Source organism: Nannospalax galili, unplaced genomic scaffold (assembly GCF_000622305.1).
Source record: "Nannospalax galili isolate Female #2095 unplaced genomic scaffold, S.galili_v1.0 scaffold18, whole genome shotgun sequence".
Taxonomy (NCBI): Eukaryota; Metazoa; Chordata; class Mammalia; order Rodentia; family Spalacidae; genus Nannospalax; species Nannospalax galili.
In genome coordinates this window covers 219940-247301 of record NW_008346548.1, presented here as the reverse complement: position 1 = coordinate 247301, position 27362 = coordinate 219940, and the positions used below count along the sequence as shown (strand labels likewise).

The following is a 27362-nucleotide window of genomic DNA, read 5'->3' as shown; positions in this document are numbered from 1 at the left end:
ATATTTTATTATTTCTATTTTATGTACATGAGTGCATTGCCTGCATGTAAGTGCACCCATGTTGTGCAATGCCCATGGAAGTCAGAAGGTGTTGGATTCCACTGGAATTGGAGTTACTAAAGGTTGTTGGCTGCCATGTCAGTGCTGGGAACTGAACCTGGGTACTCTGCAAAAGCAGCCAGTGCTCTTAACCACTGAACCATCTCTCCAGTCCCTGTTCATAAAATTTTAGTTAGTGCTGCTAATACCTCAACCTATTCAGCCTTAACACTAAGGCTCTGGTTTCCCTTCTGGCTCACTGTATTTCTGAAAGATTAATTTTTAAAATTTATTTTAATTTTATGTGAATGAGTGTTTTGCCTGCATGTATGTAAGTGCACTATATGCACAGAATGCCTATGGAGGCCAGAAGCGGGTGTCAGATCTCCTGGAAATGGCATTATAGACAGTTATTACCTGCCATGTGGGTGATGAAAGCTGAACCTGGGTCGTCTTCAAGAGCCAGTGTTCTTAACTGCTGAACCGTCTCTCCAGCCCCAGGATTAATTATTTTTAATAAAAATAAATTTTTTAAAGGCTCAGTGGTTAAGAACACTGGCTGCTCTTACAGAAGACCTTGGTTCAAATCCCAGCACCCACATGGCAGCTGACAACTGTCTGTAACTCCAGTTCCAGGGGATCTGACAACCTCTTCTGTCCTCCGCGGGCATTGCATAACACAGGTGGGCTTACCTACATGCAGGCAATACACAGATACACATAAAAATAATAAATAAAATATTTTTAAAAAGACTTCATTTTTATCTATGTGTATGAGTGTGGGTTTGTCCATGAGTGCAGTGCCTGTGGAGGCTGGAAGAGGGCACAGGAGCTGGAGCTAGAGTAAGAGGCACCCAGTGTACGTTTGGGGACCCAAACTTGGGTCCTCTGCAAAAACAGTATGTGTTCTTAATCCTTGAGCCATCTCTCCAACCCCTCATTAAAGAAAAATTTGAAAAGTAATATGGTACTGATGATTCTTGCTTACCACACAGGTAATTTTTCTTTTATCTCTCCCTTTCATCCTTCCTCTATTCCCCAACAGACCCTCCAGTCTTAGGCAGTCTAGGCAATCCTTGAACTACCCATGTAGCTGAGTCTAACCTTGAACTCTTGGTCTTCCTACCAGTATCTCCCAAACAACAGGCCTGTGACACCATACCCAGTTACAGGTCATTTTCTACATCTAATAAATTATAACTGATTTATAAATTAGTCTGAAAAGCTCAAGTAGATTGTCACTGAATTTGGAATAAGTATGACTGTTGGGAGCTACTATTATTATGGGCACAGCCATTGCTGCATTAGGCAGTGGCAGCTTGCCTTGACTTAAGCATTGGAGAAAGAATGCTTCCACCTTGGGAGTTTCCCTGCTCTCTGCTTCTGTGGTCTGAGTTGACAGGCTACGCTTCCCTGATTAATTGGCAGTCTTTGAAACATAACTAAAGAGTTCTGTTTCCGTTTATGGGCACCGGAGTTTCTCAGCACCGTTAGCTTGGTTTCTATAGAGAAATAATGAATTCTAGTAGTTGCTAAGAGTAATCACAAACAGTACACCTTATAGCTAAGATATTATAAATATTATGTAGCCTAAAATCTAACTATTAATCTAAAATCAAATGAAATCTTGGATACTGTAAATGTCATGTGAGTTTCGGTTGGTGAAGTAATGTATTCTTGGTAATAATGTAATGTATCCTTGGTTATTCCTTGGTTACTTTCTGTTTAGTGATGTATCCTTAGTTATTCCATGGTTACTCCAGATCTGATTCCTATATAAGTTTGGTTTGGTTCACAATAAAGATGCACTGGCACATAAACCTCTGCATCCCCTGTGTCCTGATTTCTATCTGTCAGGGTCCCCAAGCCCTTTAGGCTTGAACTATGGTCACTACACCGTGACATATGACTTAGTACACAGGCAATGCAGTTCATGCAGAATTTCCTTTGGGGCGCGTGTGACACTTCAAAGGGCAAAGCAGCAGCCAGGGCACACTTGTAATTGTGTTAGTTCTTACTTAAGGAACTCTACATAGCAGAGATTTATTTGATTGCAATTTAAAATTCTCCTAAGCATCATAAAAGAATATGAGTGAATGCTCAGAGATTACTTAGCAGCAGTTTAATCAAAATATTAATACCATAGGTGCTACTACCAGAAAGAAACATATCTGAAATGGTGTTTATTCCATTTTATTTTAAAATTTAATGCTTTGACTAACAATCACATGATTCAAATATAAACAAATGTATCTTATTGTGTAGTTAACATTTGGAGGGTTTTTTTTAAGGATTTTATTTATTTATTTATTTATTTATTTTGGTCTTTTTGAGACAGGGTCTCCCTGTAGCTCCAGCTGTCCTGGAATTCACTATGTAGACCAGGCTGGCCTTGAACTCACAGAGATCCACCTGCCTCTGCCTCCTGAGTGCTGGGATTAAAGGTGTGCACCACCACGCCCAGCATTAATTATATATGTATGTGAGCATTTGTGTATGGGTGTATACATGAGTGCAGTGCCTGTGGAGGCCAGAAGAGGGCCTTGGATCCTCAGGGTTGGAGTTAGAGGTGATTGTGAGCTGCCTGACATAGGTGCTGTGAATGGAACTCTGGTCCTCTTCAATAGCAGCAGACACTCTCACACTCTCTCCTGGAGCCATCTCTCCAGCCCCACATTTGAAGAGTTTTGCATTTGATAATGGGTTTCTATAAATCAGTCCAATATTCACCTGAGCCCCTTTAAAATATATTCAGTAAACTCTTACATTTTACTGATGCCAAAAGTTAATCTGGCTTTTAGATTATCTCTAAAATATTGTTTGTAGACTCACAATTCTGACCCTATCTCCTTACTTCTTGTGACTTTGTGATCTGGGAGCTAAGAGCTAAAGAAAAACAGAGCTGACCATTCCAGGATAATAAGCCTCAATTCTGGCAATATTTACCCCAGAGCTTCCTCCAAAAGTGGCCATGTCTGAGTCAAATCTGCTGTGTACTTTTTCTGTTCAACCTTCCTTTTCCCCATTCCTTTCTAAATTGTTGTTCCTCTTGAGCAATGTGTACCCCAATTTCCATTTTGCCATTTGTTTCTAAAGAACCATTCTGTAATATAATGCATGGGAAAATACAGTACTAAATCATTTTTTAAGGGAATGTGCCAAAGGGTTCCATAACGACTTTAAAATAAAGTGCACAATTTGAAAATAAAGGCCGTATGTTTTTATGTGATTGAAAGCAATTTAGAGCTTTTTAACAAGGTGTTCCAAAACTCCTCATGCAATTTTAAGTCATCAAGTAAATGCTAAATGTACTAGTTATTTGGAAGCCATAAAAATACAAGAGCTATTCAGATGATGGTTAAAATTTGAACTAAAAATTATGATAGATCAAAGAACAATGAGTTTTATATTTCTGGACAAGTTTTTGAAATGGGATTAAATTATATTCACAGTTACATTTATTAACTAAGCTTTCAGATTTTTTTTCCTTTTCCTCCTGTTAAAATTTCCTGCAGATAGACATGGACAGAACGACTAGCTCATTAACTGTATTCCTGAAACTGCTATCATAGAATCCTGTTTGAAATCCATAGATGTGAAAATATTGTTCGCATTTCATGATTGAGGAAAACTGTCCTATTGCCAGACTGTTCAGTGTCTGAGTCAATGCACGTGAAGCAGCAGATAACTGTTTAATGTTAGTACCGACCGGGGATTGTCAAGATAAATGGCAAAGTTTTACAGTGCTAAGATTGTGATAAAACTAGCTAGTGTTTGAGAGAACACCTATTTAAAATTTGTCTCTCGTGTTACCTAGCTAAGCACTGAATAAAGACAGATCCTTCCCCAAATTTATCCCATAGTTAGACTTTCCTGGGATGTTGGTTAAATTGATTCTGTACCCTTTCTTGAGATGAAATGTTCCAAGGTGATTTAGAGTAGGGCCAAAGAAATGATATTATTAACACAGTCCTATATGCCTCTTACCTTTAGGGAAGTTGGGAAAACACCTAACAAAAGCACATAATTATCTAGAACATTAAACCCATTTTTAACCATTCATTGCTATTTTTTAAAAATGTATTTTATTATTTTTATGTGTGTGTATTGTCTGCATGTATGAGTGCACCCGTGTTGTGCAATACTGCGGAGGTCAGAAGAGGGTGTTGGATTCCCCTGGAACTGGAGTTAACGACGGTTCATAGCCACCATGTGGGTGCTGGGACTCGAACCTGGGTCCTCTGCAAGAGCAGTCAGTGCTCTTAACCGCTGAGCCATCCATCTCTCCAGCCAGTCATTGCTATTTTTCATAGGGACCTGAACACATCTGCATGCACCTGGTTACAGCACTGAGGATGAGACAACAGCTTATGCATTCTATGACTGTATGGGCTGACTACCATCAGTCTGTTCCAAGAACAAATAATTTCCAAAATGTTGAACAGCTACCTAATGAAACAAGCTATTGGTTGCAAAGAAAATTCAAGAGATGCCTAGATTAGTAAAGCACATTTCTTGTGTGAGGCCGTTTCCAGAGATGATTAGTATAGGAACTGAGGAGGAAAGGCCAACCCTGAAAGTGGGTGACACCACCTAACAGACTGAGGGTCTTGCTGTTGCCATCACCTATAGACTTCTGACTCCAATGCCTTTGGCCTTTCCATAGGAACGTTCAAGGAAACTTCTAGGCCTTCAGTCTTGGACTGGGGCTGCTGTATCATCAGTCCCTTTTCTCAGACTTCCAGATTCTTGGACTGAGTAACTGGTGGATCCACTGGCTCGAGCATGTAGATGTCCACTGTTGGGCTCCCCAGCTTCCAACCATGTAAGTCAGTCTAATGAAACCCTTTCTCTCTCTATATTCCATTCTCTAGAGAGTCCTGAAAAATCAAGGTAGCTACACTGGATGATGCTAAACTGCTGTATCATATCTAAAATCATTTGTCCTGAAAAATTATAAAGTTATAAGAAGTTAGTTCAAATTGAACTAAAATTGAAATGAGTACCATAGATCTTTTTAAAAAAATTATTTTTATGTGTATGTGTGTATTGCCTATGTGTAGGTAAGTGCATCCATGTCATGCAATGCCCGTGGAGGACAGAAGAGGCTGTCAGATCCCCTGGAACTGGAGTTAGTTAGCAGCCATGTGGGTGCTGGGATTCAAACCCAGGTCTTCTGCAAGAACCAGTGTTCTTAACTCCCCAGCCCCAGATTCCCCTTTAATTTTAAGTGTATGAGTATACTGTCTGCATGTAAGTATACCCATGTTGTGCAATGCCCATAGAGATTGGAAGGTGGTTGGATCCCCTGGAACTGGAATTACAGATGGTTGTTAGCTGCCATGTGGGTGCTGGGAATCGAACCTGGGTTCTCCACAAGAACAGTCGGTGCTCTTAACTGCTGAGCCATCTCTCCAGCCCCATATGTCCTTTAATTTTGATTTTTGAGAAACCACTCACTTAAGGCAATACTCAGAATGGGATGAGATTCTACATACTGTATTTCCAATCAGTGTGGGATTTGATTATAGGATGTGTTGCGGACTGTAGTGAATGCCCTAGTTCAATTTCATGAAGTAAACTACAAGGTGGAATGTTTTCTTAGAGATCTTGTCATACCTCCTCCCCCCGCCAAAAAAGGAAGAACAAGATAATTTAAATCCACTTTATTTTTTCATAGATTTTAATAATTATGTTACTCTTAACATAAAGATAGTGAAAATTTAAGGATAAGGAGGCAATTTACATGGACTCTTCTATTCATTCTTCAGGATGGAAGGAAGTTTCCAAAGGGTGTAATGTGTGAGATTTAACATTGGGAAAATACATATGAAACTGTTTAACTGGCTGCACTTAGAATGAGGCACAGCACAATAAATAGAGAACTGCATAATCTTTTTAAAAGATTGTTGTAATTTTAACACATTCTCACTAAAGAAATAATATCAGTGAACAATCTGAAACTCTACAACATATGGAAGAAGGGAGAATTACAGTGAATATCTGAGCATTATTTCTCTAGCATCTTCACACTCATACATCAACATTCTTAAAAGGAGTAAGAATGTACACCTCAAATCCAGGACAACAAAAAACAAACTTGGTGAAGTACCTTCTTTGGATCGGTCATTATGATCACAAGCCTAGTTTGCTGGTAGGTTTAAGGTAGGAATGGAAAGTTTTTGAAATCTTTTGAAATTCCACTAGTCAGGGCCTCTGAGTAGGAGGCCACATTGGAAGCAAACTGATTAAACAGCACCATTAAGTCCACATCTCAACAAGTCATTTTATAATCTGTATCTCTCAACATTGTTGAACAGTTTAAAAAAAAAAAAGGTTATATGAATCTTTCCAGAATAGCAGCTCACTGTGTAAAAATATGTAGCCTGTAAGCATTCACACACTATATTTGAATTGTCTAATGACTGTATCTATCCTGAACAGACCAGAAGAAATGCATAGTCTAATAATTTAAATAACATATGGAGGCATAAAATAAATACTTTATTGATGCTATTACATTTGTGTACTTGAGACTGTTAGGCATGTTCACATACTGTTTCCTGATCCCAAAGAAGCAACAGTGCCAGCACTGCCAACCACGAAGAGTGAGTGAGGGGCTTGCCTGCCAAGCTTTCTGCAGTGGGCCTTACTATGCAAACAGAGAAACTTTTATTTAAACATACTGAAATAGCAAGATGAAATTGATCTTTTCATTTTCTTTTTCTTCTTTTTTTTTTTTTTTACATGACCAAGTTTCTGAGACCAGTACATATAAGAATTAATTTTATCCTTACTAAACAGAATGGAAACTGTCATGCTGCTATGACTTCTCAGAGTACCGAGAAACTTTCTGAGGTAAAAAAAAAAAAAAAAAAAAAAAAAAAAAAAAAGACACACACATACACACACACAAGTAATATTTTCTACAACTGGTAAACTGGTTGTTCTAAAAAATTCAACAAGCAAGCAAACAAACAAACATGCAAACACAAGACACATGCCTTTGCCTTGTAGAAACATAATGCCACTCTGATGCCAAGAATCACTGCAAGTCCAGCTGGTTCCTAAAGGGGCACATTGCCTTAAGCCACCATCTTCCCTGCCCATCTACTGCCCATCTCACTGGCACATAACTCTTAGAAGCTTAGCTTCCTAAGAAGCATGAGGAAAAGAAAAGATGTGATGAGGATCACATTTTCAATGATTGTTTTCATTGTACTTAAAAAAAAAGAATTTCCTAGTAATTAATAGAGTATGTATAAAAATCATTGATACTGGAATTTTTCTTAGTGAAATAAAATATGCTTTAACAAGATGATGTTACTTTGACAAGCTGGCTCTTTTTTATTTCTGCATTTTTAGAGGGAACTGGTACATCTATTATGCTTGGCCTCACAAACACCTGTTTTAAAAACAATGTATTTCCCAAGTTTCCCATAATACTCCTGATTTATACTAGGGAATTTATGCATAATTAGAACAGTAATCTTCAGTGTTTTTAAATGTAAATATGTCCTGCAAAGAAGTTACTCAACAGAACACTAAGCTGCAAGTGACCTTACTACAAACATACCAAGTCATTTCCTAAAGTACCTGTCAAAATGTACAGAAATCTGGCTTTTCATTCCCAAAAGAGTTCATGCAGTAGTTCTGTTGATGATTTAATCAAGATGAAGAAAGGGCAAACTGAGTACAAGGGTTGTCACCTTATGCACAAGTTTACAGTAGTATAGCCACTATGTATCGTATTTACTATATTCACCACTTCAGATAAAAGTCAGGGCACCCCTTCAAACACTGGAACAAAGGAATGTTTGTTTTATATAAGACCTACCAAATAAACAGCAAAACAAATGATAATACACGTAGGCACTAGTCTCAAAGCTGCACAATATGGAGGCAGAGAGTTTGAGATGAGAGATTTAGGAAAATATACACATATGAGCTTGCTGAGGAAGAAGAAATCACAGCTCTAATCTTCAAGGCTACGGAATGCGTTCTGCATATCTTCAAGAAGTTGTGCGTAGTCAGCCTTGATCTTTGCCTCACCATCTTTCAGTGGATCCTGAAAATGAAGACATTATACATTTTAAAATCCTTATGGAAAAAAACTTAATTGAGGTGGAAGCAGGAGATTTTGGAGTTAAAGACCAGCCTCAGCTTACATAGCAAACTCAAGGTTAGCATGAGCTATGCTGAGACCCTGTTAAAAAAGTTCAATCTCTCTGACTTAATAATTCCATAATTCAGTAATCTATACTAAGAGTACACAAAATCAACTACATGAGCAGCTACATGGTCATTCATCTCGGTAACTAGAAAATTCCCAAGTGACTAAGATTGCCTAGTCCTGAATAATTCTAAAGCAGACTCTCAAGTAACATAAAACATACGTATGATGTTAAAATTTGATATGAGCTTAGAATATTTCCACTTTAATGAATAACACTACCAGAAATTACTACTGTAGATATTTTTATACTCTTCCTACCAATGTGTAAATTTTTTACATTAATTTATTTGTGTATGTGTATGTATGTGTGTGTACACTTATGTGCCATGACACATGTGTGGAGCTCAGAGGACAACTTCTGGGAGTCTGTCCTCTCGTTTTATACGTATCTTGGGGATTGAACTCAGGTGGTTAGCCTTGTAGCAAGCACCTTTACCCATTGGACCAAAAAATTTTTTTATTAATAATTTATTTTTACTTTAAAAATATTTAAAACATTTTATTTTTATTTTATGTGTATGAATGTATGTGTTGCATTTGTTAAATGCACCCATGTCATATGCCCACAGAGATCAGAAGAGGGCATTGGATCCCTTGGAACTGGAGTTACGGATGGTTGTTAGTCGCCATGTGGGTGCTGTGAATCACATTTGGGTCCTCTGCAATAATAGTCAGTGCTCTTAACCACTGAGCTACCTATCTCTCTAGTCCCCCAATGTGCAACTTTTAAAGACAAAGTTTATACCAAGTTACATGTGGAAATTTTAAAAGCCCAATTTTTCCCCTCTCTACAATAAGCATTTCTCTGTCTTTGAATATTCTTTCAAAAAAAAAAAAAAACCCTTCATATATTTTATCTTAAGGACATACTATACCGCACCACTGAAACCATTCTTGGATAACATTTAAAAATTTAATAACTTTTAAAATATACCCATATCAACAGTCACTGGACTGGGAATTTAGGTCAGTGGCAGAACACTTGCTTAGAATGTGTAGGAATACTAGTTTAATTTCCATGACAGCAAAAGTTTTAAATTTTAAAAAAGAAAAAGGAAGAGAAAGAAAAATTTCTGATTATTTCCTTGGTCATATATCTCAGGGAAATAAAAGGCCCCAAAGGGACTGGAGAGATGTCTCTGAGATTAAGAACAATGGCTGCTCTTGCAGAGGATCTGGGTTGGATTCCCAGAACCCACATGGCAGCTAACAACCATCTGTAACTCCAGCTCCAGGGAAATTTGAACCCCTTTTCTAACCTCCACAAGTACTGCATGACATGGGTGCACTCATATACATGCAAGAAATACACTCATATGCATAAAATAAAAGTAATAAATGAAATATTTAAAATTCTTGGTACAATGAGTATCTATTTATACAGGCTTAAATTTTCTTCGAAAAATTAAAAATTATACATTTATCTATTTATTTTCCACATGTATGTGCATGGACACATTTGGAAGTCAAAGGAAAATTCTGAGGAACTGGTTCTTCCTTCTACCATCTGGATCTTATGGACTGAATTCAGGCAGCCAGATTTGGCAGCAAACACCATTACCTAGGCATACATTTTCAATCTGTAGTATAAATATACTCAGAGAATCATTTTCAATAGGTAATCCAATGCACCAAATATTTTACAAAAACAGTCGTACATTTGAGTTTCTACTGGTACTTTCATTTAACCACCTATTTTAAAAAAAAAGTAACAGATATTTAACAGAAGTAAAGAACAGACGTCATTTAACAGGAATGTGGAGGCTAGATGGTAACAGGCACTGAAAGTGAAGTGACTGCTGCTCAGCAAAGGAGCCAGCTCTGAACTGCCTAGTAGCTAAGACAGAAAATACGTCACCATTTATTTCAGACATGACACACTATAATTTTTATCAATAGAATTTATGCTTGAACATAACTTGGAAGCTTGTTTTGGATTTATACAACATAAGCATGTGTGAAAATGAAAAATATCAGTTTCAGGGACTGGAAGATGGTTCAGAAGTTAAGAGCATTTGTTGCTTTTCTAGAGGACCCAAGTTAGGTTCCCAGCACCCATGTTGGGAAGCTCACAACTATCTGTAACTCCAGCTCCAGGGGATCCAATGTCCTCCTCTGGCTTCTGTGAGGAACCACACACACACAGGGTATACATCCACACAAATGCACATATACATGTAAATAGAATAAAAATAAATACTAGAATAAAGAATACTGTAAATTTCATATCCCAGGCTGGGAAGGGAAGGGGAGGGGAGGGGAGGGAAGGGAAGGGAAGGGAGGGAAGGGAAGGGAAGGGAAGGGAAGGGAAGGAGACAGGAAGGCAGACTGGTTTTCTACTAACAAAAGCTATAGCCCAAACAAGATATACCTTGAATTTCATGGAGGAAAGTTTATAGAGGATCTCCCCCATGTGCTCACGGATAATGGACCATGTAATTTTATTGTCACTCTGGGCGGTGGTTTCGACAGCTCTACGGGCCATATCATAAAATGAAATCATGTTAGACAGCATCCCTACTGTCTTGTAGAATGGGCAGAACCTAGTAAAAAGGAAGAGAAAAATTAGCAAAACAACTTGCAAAGCAAGCGTATACTTTCAGTACATGAAACTTTAGCAATAAATTATTACATATTTACTTCTTTAAACATGTATACTGTTTCTCTTTATTGGATGATACACAAAGGAAAGAAACAAGAATAGTAGAAAAGCAAGACCTCGGTATGTATGGAATAGATGGACATGAAAATCACACTGTTGAATAGGCAGTGTTGACTTTTCTGTTAAAAACAGATTATTGGGGCTGGAGAGATGGCCCAGCGGTTAAGAACACTGACTGTCCTTGTAGAAGGCCCAGGTTTGAATCCCAGGACCCACATGGCAGCTAACAACTGTCCATAACTCCAGTTCTATGGGATCTGACAGCCTCTTCTGTCCTCTGTGGGCATTGCATGACATGGGTGCACTTACCTACATGAAGGCATAAAACTCATAAAATAAAAATAAATAAAGTATTAAAAAAAACCAAAAAACAGATTATTAACAGGAAGAACGAGGCAGTACTGGCAGAATTTAATGATTTGCCAACAGTTTGTTTTGGTACAAGGAAGTTCAATATGTATCCAAAGGTAAAATAGCTTGAGTTGTAAAGATTCCTCTGTGATTACAGGGTGAGGCTTAACAACAGGAGAGCAGAGAACTGCAAAGTTGCCAAAGACAACAATGGCCCTGTTCTCTCTCTCTCTCCCTTCCTTCCTCCTTCTCTCTCCTAGTGCTGGAGTTTGAACCCACCCAGGTTTGAATCCCAGGACCCACATGGCAGCTAACAACTGTCCATAACTCCAGTTCTATGGGATCTGACAGCCTCTTCTGTCCTCTGTGGGCATTGCATGACATGGGTGCACTTACCTACATGAAGGCATAAAACTCATAAAATAAAAATAAATAAAGTATTAAAAAAAACCAAAAAACAGATTATTAACAGGAAGAACGAGGCAGTACTGGCAGAATTTAATGATTTGCCAACAGTTTGTTTTGGTACAAGGAAGTTCAATATGTATCCAAAGGTAAAATAGCTTGAGTTGTAAAGATTCCTCTGTGATTACAGGGTGAGGCTTAACAACAGGAGAGCAGAGAACTGCAAAGTTGCCAAAGACAACAATGGCCCTGTTCTCTCTCTCTCTCCCTTCCTTCCTCCTTCTCTCTCCTAGTGCTGGAGTTTGAACCCAGGGCCTTGAACATACCAGGCAACTTCTTTATGACTAAGCTATACTCTCTCCCACAACCCTCTGTTCCCTTTAATGGGTTCATTTTTGTCTATTCATACCTTTCAAAAGCAAATATACACATATACAAATACTCAATGTCATATGTCCTACAGCAGTCTTTCCAAAGAATTCTGTCCGTTTTCTTTATGTGGGTGGTTGTTTGGTCCAGTTCCTAGCAGATTTCTCTGAGGCTTACTGACATATTGGTATGTTTGCGGCTTGCCTTACATTCTCATTAGTCCTTCTATTGCTCAGTTTTCTGAGTTGTGCACATCTTCATGTGTGTGATGAAGACAACACATATGCTACAGCGTCATGTGTGGTTAAAGGACAACCTTGGGTGTCAGTGTTCACCTACTTTACTAACTACCTTCTTTGAAACAGTTTCTGTTGTTCACTACTGTGCATGTGAGACTAGCTACTAGCTGGCCTGCCAGCTTCCAGGGCTTTCTCTGTCTCGTCTTCCATCTCAATGTAGGAGCAGACAGATTACAGATGCCTACTACCACTTTTGGTAGCGTCATAATTTGATTAATAAAGAAATTAAGACAAAGGGACATGATAGATCGTTAGGTATTTGCCATAATATACAAAATAAGTCAGTATACTGAGTCACAGTGTATAAGATAAAGGTTTTATGCTTAGGTTACTTCTTTGCCAAAACACAACAGAACGGATTGGAGAGATGGCTCAGCAATTAAGAGCACTGGCTGCTCTTGCAGAGGACCCGGGTTCAGTTCCCAGCACCCACATGGCAGCTCACAACTGTTTGTAATTCCAGTTCCAGGGGATCCATCGCCCTCCTCTGGCCTCTGCAGGCACTGGGCACACTTGTGGTACACATACATACATGGAGGCAAAACACTCATACACACATTAAAAAAAAAAAAAAGAAAAGAAAAAGAAAAAAAGAAATCAGCATAGCATACCGGTCATAAGGAGTGTATCCATTTTGTTGTAGGAAGTCATCTTTGATAAGTTTTGCTACCTCCAGAGTGATTTTATCTGTTTCTGCTAAAGAAGCCTAGAAAAGAAAAGGACAGTTTTGGATATTGTCTTCCATCATTAGGCACCAAAGGTAACAATCAGTTAGCAAGCAGACATCATCTAATCACCACACAATCACTGTGTTAATAAAATCACTTTATAGATGCCACTGATTTTTTGTTTTTAAATAGTGGTCAAATAGTACACAATATAAAATTTATTACCTAGAAGGTGGGAATGGTGGCTTAAATCTATAATCTCAGTACCTGGGAGGTTGAGACAGGAGGACTGCTTTAGGTATAAAGCCAGTCCAGGCTCTATAAAGTGAGTTCTGGGCCAGTCTGAACTGTCTCAAAAAAAAAGTTTAGTAGTATTAAGTATATTTACATTGTTGTGAAACATTTTTACAGTTTCAAGACTTTCCCACCTTGCAAATCTGAAACTTCAAGCCCATAAACTACAACTCTTTTCTCTCCTCTCTCCAGCTACTGGTAATGACTGCTCTACTTTGTTTCTATCAATTGCACTATTTTAGATACCCTGTCAAATGAAATCATACACTGTGTTTATGACTAACTTATTTCATTTAAAACTTCAAGGTTCATTTGCATTGTACCATGTGGCAGGATTTCCTTCCTTAAAAAATGCTGAGTAAGGCTGGGCGTGGTGGCACACGCCTTTAATCCCAGCACTTGGGAGGCAGAGGCAGGCAGAACTCTGAGGCCAGACTGGTCTACATAGTGAGTTCCAGGCCAGCTGCGGCTACAGGGAGACCCTGTCTTAAAAAAAGACAGAGGTGGCTGTGAGCTGCCTGATATGGGTGCTGGGAACGGAACCCAGATTCTCTGAAGTATTCTTAACTCTTAAGTTACTTTGTTTTTAACAGTATAGGATGTTTAGAACTATGAAGGATATAAGTATACACTTAATCTATGGCTGAGTGCTATTTTATTGGTAAGCTAAGTTATAGAGTTTCAACCTTGAAGTATCACTGCTTCAAATGTTCTAACTTTTCAACTTCCCTGTCTGCCATGAGATAATGCCATTGTTGTTGGGATCACTAACAAGAGCTCTCTTGGGAGTTGTGAGAAAGGAACAGGCCCATTGAGTTGAGAGTTCTTAGATGATCTGTGTGTATTAAGCACCTTAGGGAAGGTTCAGGGCTTTCATTTTTCATTCTTTTTAAAAATCCTTTTCATTTCTAGTTCTTTCTTCAACTACAGGTAAATGCTAAGTGTGCTTCATGTGTTTTATTTAAATTTATATAAAAAGTACATTTTATTTTGTGCAACCATTCTTCATTATATAAAGCATTCTCAAATATCTTTGACATTTTCAAAAAATATTTTGTTATTTTTGTTTTATGTGTATGAATGTCTTGCCTGCATGTATGTGAGTGCATCTGTGTTGTGCAATGGCTGTGGAGGTCAGGAAAGAGCATCAGATCCCCTGGAACTGGAGTTACAGATGGTTATTGGCTGCCATATAGGTGTTGGGGAACTGAAGCTGGGTCCTCTGCAGGAGAAGCCAGTGCTCTTAACTGCTGAATCATCTCTCCAGCTCTGACATTTTGGTTTTAAGACCCACCATGCCACTCTGTGTCACATAATTGACTGCTTTCAACACTTGGCAATTCCATTCTGTGTGTGCATCTTCCATGGGTTACCTTCCACCTTTTGTTCCTGGTAGAAAGCACTTGTATTTCACCTAATCTCTACTATCATAAATGCTGAGGACTTGGACAATTTTGTTAGAGAACATACCCAGAAAGAGAATTATGATAGTGCTCCAAGGCACACAAGCAAGCTCTGTCCATGATGACCACTCCAGATGATACAATTACCAAGAGTACACCAGTTCCAGATCCCCACAGCAGTTAGAAGCACTCAGCTTTCCAATTTTTTTTTTTTGCCATTTTAACCAGTGTAACTTGGTATGCCATTGTTGCATCCATAGGCTTGGATCTTTCTACTTTCTTCTCTGGTGTCTGTTCTACTTGTCAGTTACATTTTAGGTAACAGTCCATCAATTTTATTTAGTGTACATTTCCTTTCCCAATATTTTATCAACTGGTTACTTTTATCTAAGAGTAGGCCTTTGTTGAGTAAGAATCTTACCTTTTTAAAAATACATATTTTTTTTTAATTTTATGTGTATGTGTGTATTGCCTGCATATAGGTAAGTGCACCCGTGTTGTGCAGTGCCAGCAGAGGTCAGAAGAGGCTGTCGGATCCCCTGGGACTGGAGTTAGGGACAGTTATTAGCTGCCATGTGGGTGCTGGGATTCGAACCCGGGTCTTCTGCAAGAACAACCAGTGTTCTTAACTGCTGAGGCATCTCTCCAGCCCCAAGACTCTTACTTTTTATGTTATCAAAAAACTCCAATTGCTTTCTCTTGATCTGCTGTCTAAGGAGAGTCTGAGAAGTCTTTTTCCAATCCTAGATCACAAAGATTTGTTTTCTTAAAAAAAAAAAAAAAATTACATTTCTTTATTTCAGGTGGAGGGAGGTACACATATGCCACATATGTGGAGGACAGAGGACAACTTTCAGTAGATTTTCTCCTTTCTCTATATGGGTCCCAGGGACTGAACTTAGGTCATCAGGCTTGGTAGCAAGTGCCTTTACCTGCCGAGTCATCTTGCTGGCCCACAAGATTTGTTTTCTACTAAAATGAAAGTCTTCCCTCTTGCACCTAAATTCTTAACCTATTTGGTGTTTACCTTTATATGTGGATCTGGGTAACAATCCAGTTTCATTTTCTTCAAACAACAAATAGTTTTCCACTGCTGACTAAAACAATCCACATTTCCTTCATTTAATGTTCTAGTTTGCTTTTCTATTGCTGTGATAAAACACTGACAAAAACCAACTTGTGGAGGAAAGGGTTTATTTCATCTTACTCTTCCGAGGCATAGTCCATCCTTGAGGGAGGCCAGGGCATGAACTCAAGGCAGGAACCTAGAGGCAGGAACTGAAGTATGAACTATGGAGGACTGCTTAATGGTTTGCTCCTCTAGCCTGTGCTCAGTCTGCTTTCTTATATAACCCGGCCCATCTGCCCAGAGGTGGTCCTACTCACAGTGGTCTGGGCCCTCCCACATCACTCAACAATCAAGAAAATGCTCCAGACATACCCAGAGACCAATCAGAGAGAAGTAATTCCCCAACTGAAGCTCCCTCTTCCCAGGTTGACAACTGAAGCTATCCAGCATACTTGATCTATGAACCACTCTGCAATATCAAGGGTCCACATATATTCCAACAAAGGGAAAGCACCTTATTCCTGTTTTTTTTTTTTTTTTTTTTAAGAGCCTTAATCTTTGGATAGCAAATGAACTTTAGAATGATTACTGATTTACTAGTAAGATTCAGCTAGAGATGAATTCAATGGGCTGAGATGTAGCTTAGTGGTAGAGTGTTTGTTTAGCATGCATGGGGTACAATCTCCAGCACTGAAAAAAAAATTAACTAAAAATTCAGCTAGAATAACAGACTTTATAGTTCAAACAGAAGTGGTATCTTAAAACTTTTTATTTACTATTATTATTGTGTGTATTATGTGTGCATGTGTTGGCATGCATGCTACAAAGTGTGTTGTATAGGTCAGAGGGCATCTTTGTTGAGTAAGTTTTTTTCTTCCTACGTTTTTGTGGATTCTGGGGATTGAATTTAGGTTGCCAGGCTTATGTGGCAAGCACCTTTACCCATGGAGTTATCTCACTGGCCCTTGAAATGGCACCTACCTGAAAGTGTGGACTGTTTTCAGATAATGATGTTTTACATTTTAATTTCTTCTTTTACAACTTCCCTTATTTCTTTACCTACATTATTATTCAGGACCTCCATATTCAATCAAACACACTGATAATAGGCTTTCTTGTCTTAATCTTGATTTTTTAAAAAAAATCCATCTGAAATTTCTCCATTCTCCTTTAAGTAAAACGGCTCCCTCTGTTTTAATATAGTATCCATATTTTATTTATTTGTGTTTGTGTGTGTGTTTATGTTCATGAGTATATGGATATACTTGCCCATATGGAAGCTGCAGGAGGACATTAGGTATCTTCTTCTGTCACCTTCCCCCTTATTACCTAGAGACTAGGTCTCTCTGAGCCAGAAGCTTTCAAATTTGGTGAGGCAGGCTAGCTGCCAGTAAACTCTAGGATCTGCCTGTCTCTGCCCCTTACTGCCAGGTTACAGGTGCTTTTTTACGTGGGTGCTGGGAATTTGCTTGTAGGTTTTCATGATTGTACAGCAAAGCGATCTCACCCACTGAGCCATTTCTCCAGGCCTTTTTTTTTTTCTCAACATTTTATTTTGTTGATTTATAGCTTTAATTTTTAAAATTTTTATGGAATGTTTGTGCATTTTGTACAATACATCTTAACCATATTTAGACCCCCTCCCCTATCTGCACCTCCTCATAACCCCCCCGCTGGTTTTCATGCATATATGTCATATATGTTAACAGCCATGGAGTCGTTTGTCCGTCAATGTGAGTTCATCCACTGGAGACTGCCCAACCCATGTAGAGTCACTCCTTAAAGAAGACCAACTCTCCCTCACCAGCAGTGATCAGGTGCCAATAGTTCCTTAGCTAAGGTTGGTGCTTCTTACCTATTTCTCTACATCTATGCTGGGTTTTTGTTTGGTTTGAGTTTGCGTGAATCTTGTGCACGTTGTTGCCACTGATATAAGTTCATATGAGCAAGTTAGTTCCCAGTCGCCTGGCAAACACTGTTCCCTGGCTCTTACAATCTTTCCACCCCCTCTTCCACAACGGTTCCTGAACCCTGGGTGGCAGAGGTTTCCAACATTCACTTTTATTTTTATTTGTGTGTGTGTGTGTGTGTGTGTGTGTGTGTGTGTGTGTGTGCCCTTGGAAGCCAAAAGAAGGCATGGGATCCCCTGGAAGGGCAGTTAGTGCTCGTAACTGAAAAGCTATCTCTCCAATCCCCAGCCTCTATTTCTTTTTTTTGGTCTTTTTGAGACAGGATCTCCCTATAGCCCCAGCTGGTCTGGAACTCACTATATAGACCAGGCTGGCCTGGAACTCACAAAAGATCTGCCTGCCTCTGCCTCCCGAGTGCTGGGATTAAAGGTTTGTGCCACCACATCCGGCCTATTTTTTTTTTGTTTTTTAAAGATAGGATCTTGCTGTTGTGTGCGTTAGTCTCTTGGGCTCAAGTATTTTATTCCCCAGTAACTGTACTATAGGCACACAATACCACATGTAGCATATTATATTACTTTTCACAAAGTTATGAAGTTCTATTTCTTGTTTTTTAAGGGATCTTAAAAATCACAATATCAAACTTCAAATATTTTTACCTATTAGTTGAGATATTTCAATTACATTACACTGGCAAATTATAATGCATTTGTTTTGAATATGTGCATGCATACATGTTTGTGCACAAGTTTACATGCATGTGTGGAAGCCAGAAACTGATATGGGTCTCTTCTTCAACTGCTCTCTCCCTGTTTTGAGACAGGGTCTGTCACTGACTCACTGGGGGTTGGCCAGCAAGCCCCCTAGGCATCCTCCTGTCTCTACCTCCCCAGTGCTGGACTTACAGGTGTGTACCACCACACCCAGATTTTTACATGGGTGTTGGGGATCTGAACGGAGGTGCTCGTGCTTGTGCAACAAGCACTTTACTGAGCAAGTTGTCACTCTAGACCCAAATGATACATTTTCTGTGTCATACTTGCTAACTTTGCTTATTAATAATTTTTTATTTTTAATGCCCTTCTGGGTCTTAAAAATAAATATTTAATATTTTTATGCCTATATTCATAAACAAAATGCACCTCTTGTTTCTTGTATTGCCTTTATCTTGACCTGATCTTGCAGGTCTGATTCTTGCTTCTCTGGGAGGATCATAATACTCAGTAATATATACTGTAGATGTTAGCTATTTAGTAATATTGTTAGAAAAAAATTAGGAAATGACTTCATCAGATATAATAAAAAATTACAGACCCTGGCACAATAATACATATCTGTAATCCCAGTACTTGGGAGGCAGAAACAGGAGAATTACAAGTCTGAAGCCAGTCTGGGGCTATATAATAAGAACCTGCCTATAAATGACAGAGAACTCTGAGTCTTGACTAATTCAGTATACAATCAAAGAAGTCATTCAATTCTGATATTTAATTTGACTAAATTTATTTACATCTATTTTGGAAACATCCAGATATAAGAATAAAAATCTAAGTCACTTATTGAAGGTCTCATTGCTAATTATCAGAGGAACAAGAATCTGGTCCTTTGATTCCAAGGCCCTCATGCTCCTATAAAAAGGTATGTTAACTGTTCCTAATTTTACATGTAATTTTACTGGTGATGAATACATTTCCATTTGAAGAAACAAACTAAAGTGGTTCTTTTTCACTTATGATAAACCTAGTACCATGCTAATACTATACAGAATTTAAAAACTTCAACTAGTTTTCACATGTAATGTTTTTGTTTGTTGTTTTTTGAGGCAGTCTATCATACTTACAGCCCAGACTAGCCTAGAACTTACCAGATAGCGTAGACTGGCCTCAAAATGACAATCCTATGTCATCTCTGTATCCCGAGTGCTGAGATTACAGGCACAAGCTACTACACCCAGCTTTATATTTAAAAATTTAATTCAAACTTAGTATTTATTAATTTTGCTAGGCAGGAATTTACATATCTAACTTTTAGCAAGTCTTATATCATTCCAATGTAATCACAGATCTAACTCACCTTTCCCACAAGCTGTACAATTTCTGCCAGATCTTCTTCTTCCTGCAGAATTTCCTTAGCTTTGGTCCTCAGAGGAACAAACTCTGTGAAGTGTTTGTCATAGTACTCATCCAAGGCACGCATGTACTTGCTGTAGCTGATAAGCCAATTGACAGAGGGGAAGTGCTTACGTTGAGCTAGTTTCTTATCTAAGCCCCAGAACACCTGATTGAAAAAAAATTAAATAACTTTAAAAAAAAGATTGACTTTATTTTTAATTATGTGTATGTGCACATAACTGCAGAGGCTGTGGAAGCCAGAGAGGGGGGTCAGATCTCCTAGAGCTGGAGCTACAGGAAGTTGTGAGTCACCCATGGGTGCTGGAAATTGAGCCTAGGTCCTCTGGAAGAATAGTAGGTACTCTTAACTGCTGAACCATCTCTCCAGCCCCACAACTTTTCTTTTGTTAAGTATTGGGTATATCTGTTCTCAATATGTGCCTTTTGGCTTCTTGGACCAACTATGCATTTTTTTAGTATGCCTGAAATAGAATAACATGTGCAAAAAATCTTAACTAAAAACATTTTCTCATTTTCAGGGCTTATTGAGATGGAACAGACACCTTGATCAAAAACCTCTAAATGTTCTGACGAAATTCAGTTCCCTATCATTATGGCCAATTTCATAATATCTCACATTCATTTTCTGAAACCAAACATTCACAGATAGTTTTCTGCATTTTTAACTTTGTTCCACCTCCCCACAGAATTTAAAATTCAAAATTTAAGCAAATATTAAATACTTTGAGAGCTATAAATTTAGCCTCTGCCATTTCAGACATAGAATCACAGGTAAATATTTTTTCCCAAATGAAATACAGAGACTTACATCTTTTACTTAGGTTTCTTTTTTTAAAATTTATTATTTTTATTTTATGTGTATGCGTGTATTGCCTGCATGTAGGTAAGTGCACCTGTGTCATGCAATGCCTGGGGAGGTCAGAAGAGGCTGCTGAGCCATCTCTCCAGCCCCTTACTTAGGTTTCTTTTTATGGCTAGCTATTCATTAAAATTCATGCCCTTACACAGGTAAACTACTACCTAGGCAGAAAGCACATTGTCTAGTCTTGCTTTCACTTGGTCTAGTTAATAGAATAAACGGAATGACTGTCACTTTGGAGCCAGGCTTCAAAACATGGATTTGCCTTCTCCACTGTTTTCCCTTCAGACAACTACCAAATGAGGTGATGAGAAAACCACTGAGAGGCAGAGCCTGGGATTCCATCATGACTGAAGGGAGCCACTTTCTGATGGGATTATTGGATTTTTTTTCTTTTTCTTTCTTTCTTTTTTTTTTTTTTTTTTTTTTTTTTTTTTTTTTTTTTTTTTTTTTCTATTAATGGTCTGGGGTCTGTTTAGTTTATAGTTAGGGTTACTTTGGCTTAAAGGGTAGGAAAACTCTAACATGAATAAAGCTCTGTCACCTGGATGTATTTCCTGGCTATGTTATATTTATTATAAACTTTCCCAGTGTTAAGGAAACTATTAAAGCATACTTTATTGCTGCCAATTCTTTAGTGAATAAATTAAATACTTCATGATGATTTAGATAACAAAAACTGGGGTATGCCCAGTATGAGACGTGGAGCATAGCAAGTTCCAGGCCAGATGAGGCTACAGGGAGACCCTGTCTCAAAAAGACCAAAAACAACAACAACAACAAAAACCAGGGGTATGGCGGGGAGACGCTAGGAAGGACATACCTGAACAATGCCTAAAGTAGCAGATGTAACTGGATCAGAAAAATCACCACCAGGTGGGGAAACCCTAGATTAGAAACAAAATAATATAATTAGAAATGTTTATGAAAAATAATCTTATAAATCAATTTTTTTTTCTTTTTGGTCTTTACGAGACAGGGTCTTCCTGTAGCCCCAGCTGGCCTGGAACTCACTATGTAGGCTGCCCTTGATCTCACAGAGGTCTACCTGCCTCTGCCTCCCGAGGGCTGGAACTACAGGCATGTGCCACCATACCTGGCTTATGAAAGTCAATAAAATAAACACATTAACATGCTTATGAAAACATATATAAAAGCCAATTTTTTAAAAAGTTAACATAAATAACTTGTTTGTTTTCATGTTAGGAACAAATCCAAAGCGCTATACATGCAAGCATATGGTGCTATCAGTACACTATAACCCCAGCCCTGATTTTAAAAAAAGAAAATCTTCCTGTGTCCATGGTTGTGGGTGTGGGTATGGGTGCCTAGGTGCCACAGTGCTCATGTGAAGGTCAGAACAACCTTGGTGTTGGTCCTCATCTTCTACCTTGTTTCAGAAGGGGTTTCTTGTTTGTCGCTGCATATGCAGGCTAGCTGGCTTGTAAGTTTCTGGGGATTCTTCTGTCTCTGCCTTTCATCTTGCTGTAGGGGTGCTGGGATCAAAGAATTACATTACCACATTCTGCTTTAAGTGAGCTCTGGGAGTTCAATGTCAGGTTCCCATGCTATGTGGAAAGTGCTTTGCGTACTGAGTCATCTCCCTACCTCCCATCCCAACTCTGATAACTTTAGAAGTAAATGATCCTTAGAAAGAAAAATCTTATGTAAAAATCTTAAAGCCAGTAAAAAATTGCAAATAAGAATGACAATTATTGAATGTCATAGACTATGAGAAATGAAATAAATCTTTTATTATAATGCTTCACATTCTCATCAAATAGATGAAATAGGAAGGAAAGCTCTAAAGCTTTGAGAATAAAGTATGGCTTTATGTAATAATCACAATTCTTTGTCTTTTTTTAAAAAAATATATTTTATTATTTTTATTTTATGTGTTAAGGGTGTTATACTCGCTTGTAAGTAAGTGTACCTGTGTTGTGCAATGCCCGCAGAGGACAGAAGAGGCTGTTGGATCCCTGGAACTGGAGTTATGGACAGTTGTTAGCTGCCATGTGGGTGCTGGGATTCGAACCCAGGTCTTCTGCAAGAACAGTCAATGTTCTTAACCGCTGAGCCAGCTCAGCTCTCCAGCCCTCAAATCTTTGTCTTTACCATGATATAATCTCACCTTAACATCTGTAATTTCAAAGTTACTTCTAGGACTATGACTTGAATCTAGTAAACCAGAGAATTCACACCAATAAAAACCCAAAATGCAAAGATGGCCTATGTCTCTTCACAAAGTGCTTTTGAAGCTCCCTGAGAGACTATGGAGTGCAACCATGCTCTAGAAACAGCACTCCCAGAGGAAGTTAAGTATTCTCTCGCTCTTCCGTGCATGTATGGGGGTATATCTGTGTATGCCTTCCTGTGTGTAAGTGCAGGTCAGAGGACAACTTCAGGTATTATTTCTCAGGAGACAGGGTCTCTCACTTTGGAGCTCACCAAGTCAGCTAGGCTAACTGGTCAGCAAGCCCGAGTACTGGGATTATAAGCACGTATCACCACACATGGCTTTTTAAAATGTGGGGTCTAGGGATCAATCTCAAGTCCTCATGCTTATGTAGTAACCACTTTACAAACTGAGCTATTTCCCTAGCCCCTCTCTCTAAAATAAGCAGGTTTTTTTTATCTTTTGAGAAGAAACTGGAATAGACGGGACACAGTGGTACATGCCTGTAGCTCCAGCATTTGGTTAGCAGACAGCTTGTCCCAGGTTAGCCTGGGCTGCATAGCAAGACGTAGTCTCCATTAAATGAATGAATAAATAAATAAATGAAAGTAGACACTTTGGCTGCTTACGCTCCGACGATGCTGACGCTCCCTTCTCTTTCAGGGTTTCCAAGACATTTAACTCTACCTGCTCGCTCATAGAAAGAGGCCAGACGGGCACCAAGATATGCAGGATATCCACTATCTGAAAAACAAAAAGAAAAGTTTAAAAAGGGGTTCTAGGCCAGCCCTTAAAATTCTAGCAGTGACAAGCAATATGAAGACTTACCAGCAGGCATTTCTGCTAAGCGACCAGAGATTTCTCTGAGGGCCTCAGCCCATCTAGAGGTAGAATCAGCCATCATACTGACGTGGTAGCCCATGTCACGGAAATATTCTGACAGTGTAATTCCTAAATTGGGAGGAATATTACAAGTTACGATGTCAGAATATAAAATACTGATCTGTTTATTCTTAAGAAAACCTTAAAACAATAGGCACATTCAGTAGAATATCCCCAAATTTGTTCTTCTCTGGGCACAAAGCGTAATTATATCTCCAAGCATCTTCTGCATTTAGGAAAGGCCATCTAACTGACCTGTAGCTAACAGAATGTGATAAAAAAATGATGTGCTCCATGACCAGGCAAGTCACACATGCTCACATATTCTTTCTTGCTTTTGGCCTATTGTGCTGCAGACATTCCTCTCTGCAGCTGTCAAACAATGTGCTGAAACTAAAGAGCTCTTTTCAGCCTGGGCATCAGTCCAGAATGACAAAGAACACCCTGACCACTTGAAATAACATCTACCATGGTGGTGAACAGTTGTATTTGGGGGATTATTTTTCCCAATCAACCCTAATACACATTTTAAAACCAAGGAAAACACCCTGCCCCCAATTCTCTTTATTTAAACAATTAAGCCTGAAATTAATTTAGGCTTTGGTTTATCTATACTGTATAACACACATGTTATTTTCAAAACTAACAAATGTTATTAGTGAGAGTAATAGCTCACTTATTTAGATCATTCTGATATGCAGACTAGGTCATGTCCTACAAATTGACAAAGAGTAAAATACTGAAAAAGAGATCATACACAGAAAGAAGTCAAGTTTCTGGATCTCATACTGTTATTAACCTTAGCCAGATCTTTCCAGTACCAGTTCCTAATGCAGTAAATTGAATAACTCCTACCCTATATACTTGTACATAGTAAAGGAAATAAGATACATATAAACAGGCTTTAAAAAGTATATACAACTATATAACCCTAAGATATCAGAAATGTAAAAATACTGCTACATTTTAAGAGTTTCAAAATCTAATGCCCCAACATCTATTTTCCAGGAACGAAATAAGCTTACACAAGTAAAAAGAAAGCATTGCTGCAAATCAGCTCATACTCATGGTGCGCATCCAGAATTAAAAAAAAATACTAGATAAAATCATTCTACAATGAGGTCCTTCAGAAATATTACTTATCAGTATTTGGGATTTAAATACACAATAAAAACAATAAAAAAGAAAACCCCACATCAGACATTCTAATCTAATGATTAGAACAGACTGTCTTTATACAAGCATGAAATGCTATTAACACCTGTATGTTTATGAGATTAACACCTGTACGTATATGAGATAAAATGCTATTAACACCTGTATGTATATGAGATTTAGTAGAAAAGATACAGAAGTAATCAAGACCTCTTTCTTGACCTACATATTTCAGTGTCTACAAGGAAAAACCAAAAACCAACAAGATGAAGTTGAGGGATACAGCTCAGTGGTAAAAGTGTTTGCTTAGCATACATGAGGTTTGATCTCTAGCACTCAGGGGTGGGGGAAGGGAGTGTCAAAAGACAAACTAGGAAAACATATTTGCACTCACAGATAAAATTAATTTCTTCATTAACTTAAGAGTTTTATTTTGGTCTTTTTCAGACAGGGTCTTCCTGTAGCCCCAGCTGTCCTGGAACTCACTATGTAGACCAGGCTGGCCTTGAACTCACAGAGATCCGCCGATCAAAGTTGTGCGCCACCACGCCCGGCTAACTGAAGAGTTTTTACAAATCAGTATGAGAAATAACTACCAACCAAAAGGAAAATTAATATAAGGCATTTTTTAAATGGTTAATATGCACAGGAAAAATGTTAGTTCATATTTGAAAAATATACACTGATTAGGTATGTAACAAGCAAGAATTGTTAAAATGTCAATCATTAAATCTAGGTGCTCAATATGTAAGTGTTCACTGTACTAGGTATGTGACAAGGTATATACACTGACTAGGTATGTAACAAGCAAGAATTGTTTAAATATCAATCATTAAATCTAGGTCCTCAATACATAAGTGTTTACTGTACTATTCGAGTTTCCTATGTGTATGATAATTAAATGAGCATTGGTAAAGATGAGGAGAGACAGAAACTCTTGTTCAGTTATCCCATTTGAATGGCTATCAGAATTATACTATAATCCAATGCTCACTGAAAAGATGTTGGTTAATTTACGCTTATTGGGGGAGAGCTGAAGAGATGGCTCAGTGTTCAAGAGTATTTTCAGAGGACTAGAGCTTGGTTCCCAGTGCCCATGTTGGGCAGCTCAAGAGCACTGCACTTATGTGTGTAAGAAAGAAATCCACACACAGCCATACTGATATATATATGACTAAAAATAAAACGAATTATCTTAGCAGGGCATGGTAGCGTATGTCTTTAATTCCAGCACTCGGGAGGCAGAGGCAGGTGTATCTTTGTGAGTTCAAAGCCAGCCTAGTCTACATAGTGAGTTCCAGGCCTGCTGGGGCTGCAGGAAGACCCAGTCTCAGATAGATCAAAAACACACATACACACACAAAAAAACAAACAACCCCCCCCAAATATCTTAAAAAAAGATTATGTTTATGCTCTACCCATATAAAGGGGAACTGTGCACCTATATAAAGGGGAACTGTGCAGCCATTTGGAAGAATGAGGTAGATTACTGTCTTGAAATGGTAAATGAGGGGCTGGAGAGATGGCTTAGCAGTTAAGGGCACTGGGTACTCTTCCAGAAGACCTGGGATCAGTTCTTAGCACATATGGTGGCTAACAACTGGAACACAAGTAACTTCAGTTCCAGGAAGCTTGATACCCTCTTCTGGTCTCCAGAGGCATGGCATGTATAGGTGCACTTATATACATATAAGCAAAAGGCTCATACACATAAAATAAAAATCAACAAATCGCACGGCCTCATTCGCCCTTCCATCTCCACCGCTGTTCTCTGCTCCTGGTTTGGGCCCTGCGTCATTCCTGGTCTTGGGTCCCCAGACACCTGGGGAACTGGTGCTGCTTCCTGATCGTTTTCGACCAGGCCAGCTTGGTGCCTTCCTTGGGCCCCAGGAGCACAGCTTCCAGGGAACCTGGCCCCGCCTGCACCTCTCCCTGCTTCCCAACCTGCACCACTGGCTAACTCTCCTGGCCCGCTCTCCCGCCCTCAGGCCTCTCTGGGGGTAAGTCTACCGTACAGCCCTCCGCACCTTGACTCCACCAGCCGCGCTCACCCTTCCATCTCCCTGGCTGTTCTCTACTCCTAGCTTGGGCCCTGTGCCATTCCTAGTCTTAGGGCCACAGACACCTGGGGAGCCATTGCTGATTCCTGACCCTGTTCACCCCCACCAGCTTGGTGCCTTCCTTGGGCCCCAGGAGCACTGCCTCCGGACCCGGCCCCGCCCTCACCTCTCTCTGCTTCCCCGGACCTGCACCACCCGCTAACTCTCCTGGCCTTCTACCCTATCCTCAGGCCTCTCGGGGTGGGTCCAGCGCGGAACCCTCCGCGCATCGACTCCCCCCGGCCTCATTCGCCCTTCCATCTCCGCCGCTGTTCTCTGCTCCTGGTTTGGGCCCTACGCCATTCCTGGTCTTGGGTCCCCAGACACCTGGGGAACTGGTGCTGCTTCCTGACC

The 27362-nt window shown here is 39.1% G+C and overlaps 1 protein-coding gene across 4 annotated transcripts in view; it reads right to left on the bottom strand.

The window, feature by feature from the left end:
- Positions 1-5690: 5690 nt before the first annotated feature.
- The window catches only part of Atp6v1a (ATPase H+ transporting V1 subunit A), a 69090-nt gene continuing 47418 nt past the window's right edge, over positions 5691-27362 (bottom strand). For 3 of the 4 annotated variants that reach the window (XM_017800562.2, XM_008842851.3, XM_008842852.3), the window contains 7 exons: positions 23701-23823; positions 23502-23616; positions 21520-21583; positions 19779-19982; positions 12973-13067; positions 10647-10818; positions 7386-8107 (listed from right to left, as the gene is read on the bottom strand). In XM_017800562.2, coding sequence (XP_017656051.1) covers positions 8015-8107; positions 10647-10818; positions 12973-13067; positions 19779-19982; positions 21520-21583; positions 23502-23616; positions 23701-23823 — 866 coding nt within the window. In that variant the 3' untranslated portion in view covers positions 7386-8014. Of the gene's footprint in view, positions 8108-10646; positions 10819-12972; positions 13068-19778; positions 19983-21519; positions 21584-23501; positions 23617-23700; positions 23824-27362 lie in introns of all 4 variants that reach the window. The other variant, XM_029568183.1, reaches the window with a different exon arrangement.